Here is a 12721-nt window from a genome sequence, read left to right as displayed (position 1 = left end):
TAAAACGGTGAACAGACTTTCAGACCATGATGCACAAATTTTAATACTAAAAGACTTTTGTACTCAAACAAGTGTCACACATAATTACAAATTATGTAGGAAAGTTAATCCAACAGATATAGAGAGTTTTTAAAATCTTGTCAAGGAACAAGAGTGGCAGGATGTTTATAGTGCCGATAGCATAGGTGATAAATATAATGCTTTCCTTCACACATTTTTCATGTTCTTTGAGAGTTGCTTTCCATTATGATGATGATGATGATGATGTTTGGTTTGTGGGGCGCTCAACTGCGTGGTTATCAGCGCCCGTGCAATTTCCCAACCTTTGCTCAGTCCAATTTCGCCACTTTCCTGGATGATGATGAAATGATGCGGACAACACAAACACCCAGTCATCTCGAGGCAGGTGAAAATCCCTGACCCCGCCGGGAATCGAACCCGGGACCCCGTGCTCGGGAAGCGAGAACGCTGCCGCGAGACCACGAGCGGCGGACACTTTCCATTAGAACATTCTAAACAGGGCACTAGCAATAATAGGCAGCCCAGATGGCCGACTAGTGGGATAAGGATATCATGTAGAACAAAGCAGGAATTATACCAAAATGTTAGAAGTAGTTACAATCAAGCTACAGCAGACCATTAGAAACAGTATTGTAAGGTGCTTGAAAATGTTATTAAGAAGGCAAAGAATATGTGGTATGGAAATAGAATAGCTACTTCACAGGATAAAATTAAAACCATATGGTCAGTTGTGAAGAAAGTGTCTGGTTATCAGCACAACATCAATGATATAAAGTCAGTTCATTGTAAAAATATTTCTGTTACTGATAAATCAGATATATGTACAGTTTTTAACAATCATTTTCTGCCCATTGCTGGTGAAATAAATAAAAATTTAGTTTCTAAAGGGTATCATATAACTTTCTTGGCAAATGCCTTTTCGAGATTTATGTCTATCCATTATTTATCGCACCACCAGGTGGGTCGAAGTGGTCCCTCTATCTGATATTACAGCTGACTCTGTGGTGCAAGTTTTCAACAGTAACTGACTTGCACATTTTGGCTGTCTCTCCTCCATCATCACTGACCAGAGGCAGCAATTCGAGTCATTACTTTTCACTAAACTGTGTGATTCACATGGCTGTAATAAATTTCACACTTTGGAATACCATCTTTGGAGTAATGGCTTGGTTGAGCATTGGCACAGGACTCTAAAAACTGCTCATATATGCCATGACACCTCTTGACCAGATGTACTACTGTGAGTCCTCTAAGGGATCTGTATTGCTTTCAAAGATGACCTGCACATCTCTTTGACTGAGATCTTGAATGGGGGACCTCTTGTTCTTCCAGCCAAGTTTGTTCGGGATGACACCTGTCCTTCATTGACCAAGCTGCCAACCTTTGTCAAGCATGTACGCTCACAAATGGCCTGCATGTGACCACCTCCTCCTAGTTCTCATTCTACATCCCAGTTTTCCTACACAAAGAGTTGCCACATTGTGAGTATGTGATTCTTTGTGACAATTCTCTTTTGCTCACCCTTTTTCTGCCATATTCAGGCCCCTACAATGTTGCTGCCTCTACTGTGAATGCTATCAACATTTGGCTCCAAGGCAAACACCATATGGTGTCACTCAATTATGTGAAACCAGCATGGATTCTGAATGATTATCTTCTCTCCCCTTTGGCTTCTTCCAAGCCTTCATTCAGTGCAGACATCCTACACCATAGCACCAATCGACTGACACCGTGTGCTTCACCTCTCAGTGAAAGCGATGCATGTGCAGTACTGTGTGCCTCATCTCTCAGTGAAAGTGTTTTGTGTGCTGTGCTATTCACCCATTTTGACAGGGAAACACACTTGACTGCTACCTCCATAGGTGCCCCTGCTGCTGTGCTGTCACCCTCTTCTGATCACTCAGGCAACACGAGATTCATCATCAACACCTCAGCATATCCCACTGATGATTTTTCTCTTCAACTGCGTGACTGTCTGCTGTTTGTCCTCCTCATTCACCTGCACTCTCCAGAGGATCCTTCCATCACCCGTGTGACACTATTTTGCAGCTTCAACACTCTGCCTGACATAGATGAAGACAATATCTACTTGTTCATCAACACAGGCAGATGCCTTACCATCATCATCCCGCTCCTTCAGCAAAACACTCCATCATGACCATTATTATTAGACCATCATTACTAGAGTGGATAATCCTGTTCATCCTCCTTGAGGGTTTGGGGTGTCCACCATAATAGTTGAGCCTCCACACAATAGATCTGATGATCTGGTGTCACCTCCTCAGCCCCACTGGACTGTCATTTCCCCGTGCTCAACACTGCTGGGGTGGGGAGGGGAGAGGGAGAGGTGGGTGGGGAAGGGGTGGCCGGGGGGGTGGGGGTGTTCTATGGCAAATATTGATACACAATAGCTATCATTTTGGACTGAACCTCTTTGATGCCAATTTGGTGGGGGAGGGAGAGTGGGGAGGGGGGAGGGGGGGTGTTCTGTGGCGACTATCGATACACAATAAGTGTCTCTTTGGACTGAACGTCTTTGATGCCTGTTTGTCTTGTACTGTTTTGAGTTATGCTGTGTTCTAAGTGCAAAAATAAATGCCCTTTCTTCTTCTTCTTTTGTTTCACCCTCTTTGGGGTACGCTGGATCAATCATTTCTTTGTGCATTGTTCTTTTCTTAGGGCCCTTTCATTATAATATTTTCCAACCTATTCCTCTCTCCCCTCAAGGCATAGTTCCAGAATCTGTGAAGGTGTTTTTTTCTCTCTATCAAAAATACTAAGTATGGAGACAAATTTATATGACTTATTTTTCAGTAGCAGTACCTTCAGTATCAAAAAGAAAAAAAGCCTCAAAATATATAGTCCCTGGATTTCCCTTTGCAGTGACCAGAAGCTGCTAGCAGTAGCTGTGGAGATTCAACTGGGCCATAGGTAACTTATGGCTTTAAGCTCAGTTTCAGTTTCCTACCAATAATGGAGGGTAAAACTTTGACTATATCAGACAATTGTACTGGAGATCTATCAGAAAACAACTAAACATCTGTCAGTTACATTGAGCACCATATTTTACAACTACTTGGTTCTGTTGGTGATGGACCACAGTTTTGCAGTGGCCGTCCATCTATATAGATAGTCTTTAAGCAGCAAAGTACTGTATAGTGATAACAATAAAGTTAGCAAAAATGTAGATGTTTCCTCAGTTGGCCCTATCTCTGATGGAGTATAGGAAATGGCAGTGACACAGATAGAATTTGAGTTGTAGGTGGGTGTATATGAAAGGTTTCACATCTGGGCTTTTCATGGAAAAGGATCCATGGTACAGGGGCTGGCATCAAGGGTGGTATAGGGATGGAGGAGGATTTTGCGTAGATTGAGCACATGGTGGAGTATCACTTTGGAAGTGATAGGAAGAATAATGGGGTGGATAGTCATCTTTTTAGGGTACTGAAAGAGGCAATGAAAACTTCAGCAGAGAAGGTGATTCTGTTGTTTGAGACCTGAGTGATGAAAGAACGCACCTTTGTTGGAGTATATTGAGATAAGACTTGCAGATCTGTTTCTAGGCAAGGTGGGGAGCACTGAGTCGGTCTTCAGATGCCTCTGCTGTACCTTCAGCATACTGGTTGAGTGACAGTTTGTCATTCCAGATGTAGCACCCACTAGTGGCTACAGGTAATGTCACGGACTTTTATGTGCAGAGTTGATAACAGACTTTGAAGTAGGGATATTGTTAGTGATTGATAGCTTGACTGTAATAACTGCTTCACACTTCAAGACATGTAGATCCTTCCTCCACCTACTCTCCCACTTCATCATAAACTCTTTTGAATTGTACAAGTGGGATCTCAGCGTGCAGTACTTCTTCTATTCTTGTAACTTCTTGGCTTCAGTCCCACTTAATACCTATCTACAACAAACTCTATTCCATTTTCCATTAGGGGCTTGTTCCATCCTCCTTTCATCAGTCCTGAATTATGCTACCTTTATTACTTTTCCGTTCCACCCTAATTCTCTCATATCTTCATTCTGGTTTTTTTTTTGCCCCCCCCCCCTCTAGATCCTTCATCATCCCCATTGATGTTTTCCCATGCTCCCCACAGTTGTTCGTTAATCTGTCCTGTGAGTCTTTGCATATGCACCAGCCATGTCCTCCATGTGAAACTATTTGTGACACATTGTCATGATCTTGTAGATGGGAATGATGCTATATTTTATTTACTTTCATTCCATACTTACCTGTACAGTTCATAACAAATTATCATAAAGAAGACTCTTGAGGCACTTAGGATAATTAAATTACCCCCTAATGCTATATGTGCTTAGTAATAATAATAATAATAATAATAATAATAATAATAATGGCTATAGAATCAACTAAGAAATTTAAAACTACAGTAATAAATGCAAAAAAAATCTATATATGCTCTACATCCTTCTCTAGAGTACGGAATGGGGTTTTGTATTTTGGTGTAAAATCATTAAAAGGTTGCCAGCAGACACTAGGCACGAAATTTTATGTTCACAGACATTCGAAAATAAAGTATGGTAAAAGAAAACTAGAAACTCTTTCAATAATTATCAGAATACTTGACATGTAAATTTTAGTTGGCACTTAAGTTCATATTACACTAACAGACAATGGGTATCCATCTCTGAAATTATGCATTATAGAAAATCCCGGGTGCAATGTAACAATATTTTGAAAAGGAAAATTGCTACTCACTATATAGCGGAGATGCTGAGTTGCAGATAGGTACAACGAAATGACTGTCACAAATAAAGCTTTCAGCCAGTAAGGCCTTTGTCAAAAATAAATCACACACACACACACAAACACACACACTCACACACACTCTCTCTCTCTCTCTCTCTCTCTCTCTCTCTCTCTCTCTCTCTCTCGCAAACGCAGCTCTCTCACACACACACGACTAAAGTCACAGGCAACTGAAACCACACTCAGTTGCCTGAGACTGCAGTAGTGTGTGTGACTTGCATTTGCCTGAGAGAGAGAGAGAGAGAAAGAGAGAGAGAGAGAGAGAGAGAGAGAGAGAGAGAGAGAGTGTGTGTCATCTATTTCTGATAAAGGCCTTACTAGCTGAAAGCCAGTGTGCGATTTGTGAGGGGGGGGGGGGGGATGGGGGGAGGTTTCCCCCCCTCTGCATCAGACCATCCCCTCCTCTGGTTTTAGTTTATGCATCCACGCATCCCAACCTGGGATGTCTATTTCCCACACACTGGAGTAAAACTTTACATATAATTTAAATTTGTGGAACTGAACACTGAAAGTTTTTAATAAGTCTTACTATTAATACTACTAATATTTTTCATTTTTCTATCATCATAATAAGTACAACTTTTCACAAATGTGCCTCTACTTTTTGAATTCCCCTCGTATACCTGTACCCATATGTAGATGATTTTGTAAATAAGCTTTACCTATAATGTACTTTTAAAGATATAACAAGGGATGCATTTTCTGATAGTGCATACGCGTCAATAGTGAGTTTCGGCATTAACATCTATTTATAAATAGCTGTTTAACCATGCATAATGCCACGGTCCAAGCTAGTAACATATATAATTCTACTAACCCCCTAAGACATCCCCCCCACTGGTAAAAGCACAAATCGCACCCTGCTGAAAGCTTTATTTGTGACAGTCTTTTTGTTGTGCCTATCAGTGACTCAGCACTCCTCTATATGGAGAGTAGCAACTTTCATTTTCATAATATTGTAATATGAAGAATTAGTAGATGAAAACAGCAACGGAGTGAAGTAGAGGGCTCTTACCAAAAAGAGCTGTTTTTTTTTTTTTTTTTTTTCCAAAGTTCCTACTATCCTAAAGATACATAGTATCCTGATTTTTAGCTCATTTTTTGTTTTTAAAATGTAATCTGGATTTAATTTCCATAAATAGCACTGTGAGGATATTATAACTAATAGTGACTTGCTGTTAGTGCATTTTAGAGAAGTAGCCTGCAATAACTGCTTTTACCTTTCAATGTACAACTAGTCTCATTCCCTATTGCAGAAGATTACCTTCATGGTGGGATTTATGGGAAATGATGCAGACAGTGACTGAATGTAATATTTATTTAATTTCATTGTGCAAGCATTGTCCATCACTCTCCCTATACCCTAAAATATTTTCCTTTCCCAGAATCCTTATTATTTTTTATGAGTTCACACATCCTAGTTTTCAGTATTAAATTTACAGATATGTTGTTAGGGCAATACGCTTTTTGAAGTATCATCACGAAATTAAACAAAGCAATGGTGTTCAATAGCACTTGCCTGATAATAGTATGGAAGCATCAAAGTTATCACACCTGACACTCCAAAATAACTACAGAAGACAGTCATCAAAGATATCATACTAGCCATGGGAATGTTACGTTGTGGATTTATGACTTCTTCCCCTGAAACAAGAGAGAGATACATAGCATACTGGAATAATTTTATTTTCTGTCTCTGTCTCTCTCTCTCTCTTTTTGTCATTAGCAACAGTTAAACGTACCTGTTGAAGCAACACTGTCAAATCCAATAAAGGCTTGAAAATATATTGCTGCTCCTTTGAGTATCCCCAAAATTCCAAAAGGCATGAAACCACCCTTTCCTCCCTCAGTACCTTCAGGTACTTGGTTTTCTTGTATTTGCCAATTATTTATATCAGCTGAAACAAATAAATACCTAACTACAAAATCATCCAATAACATAAAAACCATAAAATTATGAGAAGTAATTGTGGCCACAAGTTATATTCAGGAGGTCAAATTTTCGACACTGCTCATAGACACATACAAAAGGATGTCCTCCCAACAGGTGGGTACTCATCCTGTGGTCTGAGCTAGCTTCCTTTCCTTTTCAATCTGCCTCAAGCTATCCCTCTTTGCTCTCTGAGCAAAGAGCTACTCCTAATAGTTCTGTAAGCTAGTACTGTTTCTAATACTTTTATACCTGTCTATTGATGGTGCTAAACCTTTCATCTCCTGAATGAGATTTTCACTCTGCAGCAGAGTGTGCACTGATATGAAACTTCCTGACAGATTAAAACTGTGTGTCAGACCGAGACTTGAACTCAGGACCTTTGCCTTTCACAGGCAAGTGTTCTACCAACTGAGCTACCCAAACATGAAGCAGTGAGTTTGGGTAGCCCAGGTGGTAGAGCACTTGCCAACAAAAGGCAAAGGTTCTGAGTTCGAGTCTCGGTCTGGCACACAGTTTTAATCTGTCAGGAAGTTTCATTTCACCTCCTGTAGATAATTACTGGCCAACAATTCTCTCTCATAATTTTACAGTTGTGTCTAAATGAATTTTCCTTTTGATACCATAACATAAAAAGTGTACAAAATACATGGTTGTTGTCTTATTTATTTGGTTCTGTCAACACACAACCAACTGAATAATATAAGAGGAAGAGCAATTGCTTTTTTCAAAGAGCAGTTTTTTTTTTCATCGTATCTAAAAGTAGCTGCATTTAATCAGTTAGAATACAGATGTTCAGGGTAGCTGCCAGAAAACATTTGGAATCTATTAACTTCAAATTTAGATCAAAAGGAAAGAACAAGTAAGATGAAATGTCACAGATATTCAGCAGAACAATTAAAAATTTCAGAAATAATAAAGATATATATTATTGTTTTCTATTCAATTGACTGAGCTTAAACCTCTCAAGTCTCCATGAAAATTAAGTTATAGAATTTAATGAATAGACACATCTACATTCTGCTGATGGAAAGTTCTTAGCAGAATATACTAAATAAACAATAATTGTAAGAGTATGCAATTCTTTCTTTTATTTATTTATTTTAGAATAAGCAATAAAGTAATATAATAGTGATATACAACAGTAGATTTACCACTTTCTCCTCTGATTACAAGTTCTTCTTTTCCCTTGGAAATCAAAGACTTTGGTTTTAATAATCATGCTTATAATTTTCTATTGAATTATTTGTGTCTCAAGCCTCTGCAATATACATACTACACCAATTCCTGCTTCTGTTCCATGTAATTTCTCACTTTATCAAGTTCCCTTCATAACACCTCCTTTGCATAGAAATCTTTTTTCATCCATCTGTCATAACTCCTGTGCATTTTGATCCACATTACTTCTGTCTGCATGTTTATATCCACAATTCTTGTTGTTATTGTGGTCTTTAATCCAAAGACTGGTTTGATATAGTCCTTCATGCTACTCTATCTTGCTCTGTGTGCAAGCCTCTTCATCGCTGAATAATTACTGCAGCCTACATTCTGTTGAATCTGTTTACAGTATTTATCTCTTGGCCTTCCTCTATGAGTTTTACTCCCGCACTTCCCTCCAATATTAAACTGGTGATCACTTGATGTCTGATAATGTGTCTTATCAACTGATCCCTTCTTTTAGCCACGGTGCGCCACAAATTTCTTGTCTCCTTAGTTCTGTTCAGTACCTCCTCTGTAGATATACAAACTACCCTCCTAATTGAAATATAACAGCTCATTTTATAAGATTTAGAAGCTAATTTGGATCACTTGATTAACTGTTAAGTCACTAGTAGGATCCATATATGTAATTTCACCTTTTGAGCTCTGCAATATGATTTTCAACACGTTTGTGGCGAAGTATTGGCTAATATTACATCCATCCATTAGTAGGAACATGTATCATCCATTTGCTTAGTTGCAATTAGGACTTTTCACATACAAACAACTGGATAAAAAAAGAAGCACAAAATATACTGTGTTTTATAATGCCACAAACCAGTAACAACTCTGTTTGTCATACTGTCAACATGCTATGCTATTGTTTAACATAATGACATCTAATTACATTGTAAATACTGCAAATCACAGTACAAAACTAGTTGACACTGTAAGCAAAGTGTTTATTTAGGATACTGAATCATTTACTGAAATTTTGTGTACACTAAAAATAATGTTCACATATTTGAAGCAGGAAACATGATAGGTAGGAATACTTGGAATAATGCAGTTTCAGTGCAGTTAATAAAAATGTAATCAGTATTGTTTATCTGAATCATTTCACTTATTTTTCCATGAAAATGACAAATATGTATTTGACTTTGTATCTTATTTCAGGTATTTGAATTGTAATTTCCAAATGATAAAATTTTATGTAGTTTTGAACAACTTCTGTGATTGTAATTAATGAAATTATTATATGAAACAATGTCTGAATTATTAAGGAGAGAATATAAGACCCATGCAAAATCATGTGGGAGGCCAGTACAATATGAGGTTGGAGCATACATGTGTGACGTAATGTCAAATAAATTTGTAAACACCTGAAATTTTCTTTGAGTTTTAATGTTACTAGAGAATCACAGTGTTCTCTGCCCTGTCATCACTTAAGAAATTGATGGGAGGAGTCAACTGCAGTGGACCGATGAGAAGACATCTCTCTCTCTCTCTCTTGATACCATGGTCAGAAGAACCTTCATTTATCAGCATCATCTACCATGCCAACAATGCTTTTCCAAACATGTGATTGGAAAACCATCATTGGCACTCTAGATGATGCTGGTGAATGAAAGTTCCTCTGACCACGTGCTGCTTGTTCCTTGTGTACTGCAGGCTGTGTGACTCATGCATTGTACTATAAGCAGCAGAATGGTCCAGTATTCATGTTGGAAAAAGTCAAGATGGTGTTTATGTAGGCTAAGCAGACGGAAAGAGTCAAGAGGTAGCACAGCTATACCAAAACAAGTACCCTCATGGACGCCAACCACATCACACAACATTTCAAGCTCTTTTTGAGTTTTTCTGTGAGCGTGGATCCTATCAGACAAATAAACATACAGGGAGGAGGTGGACTATGCTTACACCAGATTTGGAGGACTGGGTCCTACAGGATGTTGAGACAAACCCTAGTACAAGCTCCAGGGGAGTGGCCCATCAACATCATGTAAGCCAAAGTACTATTATAAGTATCCTGCATTCCTATCACCTGCAATGAGTGCACAGATTATCTTCCCTCTATGGGAAGGATTTTTTTGATGGTTTTTGCACCAAACCCTCACAATTATAGGATTTCTCTCATCAGTTCTCTTTACTGATGAAGCAACCTTTACTAGAAATGGCATCATCAATTTGCATAATCATCATCTTTGGGCTACAGACAATCCTCGGGGAATGGTTGAGGTATCTAATCAGCATAGATTCAGCATAAATGTGTGGGCAGGAATTCTTGATGACCACATACTTCAACCAGTAATTATTCCACAATGTCTCAACAGAGGAACATACCTGGATTTTGGGGTGTATTTTTCCCTCTTCTCCTGCTGATGTATAGTTTGTAGGGTTTGTGGTGGGTCTTACACCAGCACTAGCACAAAGTCACGACCCCTGCTGATATAACTTCTTTTTTCTCTTTAAAATGGTTCATATGGCCCTCAGCACCATGGGACTCAACTGCTATGGTCATAAGTCCCCTAGAACTTAGAACTACTTAAACCTAACTAACCTAAGGACAGCACACAACACCCAGCCATCACGAGGCAGAGAAAATCCCTGACCCCGCCGGGAATCGAACCCGGGAACCCGGGCGTGGGAAGCGAGAACGCTACCGCACGACCACGAGATGCGGGCACTGATATAACTGGGCAATATTTTGCTGACCCTAATACACTGACAGATGAAAGTAGTATTACCTTTATCCTCTCTTCTCAGAGTAGTTGTTTGGTGGTCCAGATCCTTCTGTGCCACCTCCCTGTCAATCCAACTGTGGTGAAGATTCCTGGAATGCTTCCGCAAGCTCTCTCTATTGCACTACTAAATAAATAGCCACACTCCTTACAAACAGGGGTATATTTTGCCCACCATTTTCACTATTCCTTTGAACAACACAACAAACAATTGTTACACTAATATCACTCTCTTGAGTACATTCAAAAACGTCTGTACATGCGTGCTTTAGGACCTAAGAGAGAAACTCAGATAAACAAGTACTGCTGTTCAATTGTTCATTACACCCTTGTTGGTGTGTCATTTACTCTATGGCTCTCAGACTAAGACACTTGCTGCACCATGGCACAAATGACTCCTGGATGACTAGTGGTTGTAATACCATTTTTACTGGTCCCCTTCTCGCCGGCTCCACAGCTGCTCCACATTCACTGCATACAAGAAAGGAATACACACAGTTTCCCTTTCCCACTGCATTTATCCTTATTCAACTTAGCATCTCTTGTCAATGCCTTTCCAATGGTGTGTTGGGATGTTTACAAATATCCCAAAACACTACATATCCCACCACTCAGACAAGAAATCTCATGCCTAAGTATTTTTGCTAACAATTCTATTATTTTCATCCTACTCTTACATCTTAAAGCTGCCTTTACATAATCTCTCCAACATAACTTTTTATGGGCAAGAACTCCGGAGATGGGAACTTGCCCTTCAATATATCCTCTCTTCCCGTTACCCACCTGGCCTCAACCTCCACTAATTTCAAGTTGCCGCTCCTCGTACATCACTTGTCACTCAACAACATCTTTGCCTCTGTACTTCCGCCTCGACTGACATCTCTGCCCAAATTCTTTGCCTTCACGTATGTCTGCTTGTGTCTTATATGTGCGGATGGATATGTGTGTGTGTGCGAGTGTATAACTGTCCCTTTTTCCCCCTAAAGTAAATCTTTCCGCTCCCGGGATTGGAATGACTCCTTACCCTCTCCCTTGAAACCCACATCCTTTTGTCTTTCCCTCTCCTTCCCTCTTTCCTGATGAAGCAACTGTGGGTTGCGAAAGCTTGATATTTGTGTGTGTGTTTGTGTGTTTTTTATTGTGTCTATCTACCAGCGCTTTCCTGTTTGGGAAGTCACAGCATCTTTTTTTAATATATAATTTTTTTAAGTTCATTTAGTGAACTGTTGGATTATATTTCTTTAGTTTGTCAGCATTATATAAACCTTTCTCCTGACCAGTATGTGGGTTAATTAAATAGTATGCTTTTGGGTGTGGACTATCCACGATCTTAAATGGTCCTGCATACTTTAGAAAAAATTTCTGCATTTCCTTTTTAAGATTAGAACCATGATGATCTTCTTTTACCAACACAAGATAGTTTATTTCAAATGTTGGGTTTATTGCTGATGTATTGTAATTTTGTAATCTTTTATTAGCTGATATACGCAATTGATTTTCTACTATTTTGTCTAAGTTAGCACTTTTTTCCTGTTGTACCTCTGGCCATTTGAAGAATTTTAATAGTGGTTCCCCTATAAATTTTCTTCATAATATTTCTATGGGAGACAATCCCATAGACAAATGGGGTAGTTCATTCGAAACCATTTGAAATTTTGCCCAAGTTGTATGTCTTGGTGAACAGTAAGTTCTGCATAAATGTCCTATCTCCTTGATAACTCTTTCTCACAGATTCTATTTTGGAGTATATTTTGATACTGTGACATGCCTTATGCTCTCCAAAGTTAGAAACTCTTTAAATGATTGACTCACAAACTGTGAACCATTATCCATTAATAATCTCTTAGGTTTTCCTATCTCTACAAAATATTTGTGCATACAGTTTATAACTGTCTCTGTTTTAGCTTGTTTAATTGGATATAATGTAATATATTTAGACCAACTCTCTAATATAATGTAAATATATCTGACACCTCCCTGACTCAATGATAATGGTCCATAAAAGTCCAAAGCTGTTAAATCATGTAAAGCTCTAGGTATTATAGGATACATTGT

The 12721-nt window shown here is 38.9% G+C and overlaps 1 protein-coding gene across 1 annotated transcript in view; it reads right to left on the bottom strand.

Annotated features, from left to right (window-relative positions):
* LOC126094954 (high affinity cationic amino acid transporter 1-like) overlaps window positions 1-12721 on the bottom strand; it is a 121383-nt gene that overhangs the window by 51804 nt on the left and 56858 nt on the right. Inside the window, exons 5-6 of the mRNA XM_049909608.1 lie at window positions 6538-6693; window positions 6315-6439 (exon numbers count right to left, since the gene is read on the bottom strand). Of these exons, the coding sequence (XP_049765565.1) occupies window positions 6315-6439; window positions 6538-6693 (281 nt within the window). The remainder of the gene's footprint in view (window positions 1-6314; window positions 6440-6537; window positions 6694-12721) is intronic.

The sequence above is a fragment of the Schistocerca cancellata genome, chromosome 8, assembly GCF_023864275.1.
Source record: "Schistocerca cancellata isolate TAMUIC-IGC-003103 chromosome 8, iqSchCanc2.1, whole genome shotgun sequence".
Classification (NCBI taxonomy): Eukaryota; Metazoa; Arthropoda; class Insecta; order Orthoptera; family Acrididae; genus Schistocerca; species Schistocerca cancellata.
The sequence above is the reverse complement of the archived record's forward strand: the minus strand, read 5'-3'. Positions and strand labels throughout refer to the sequence as shown.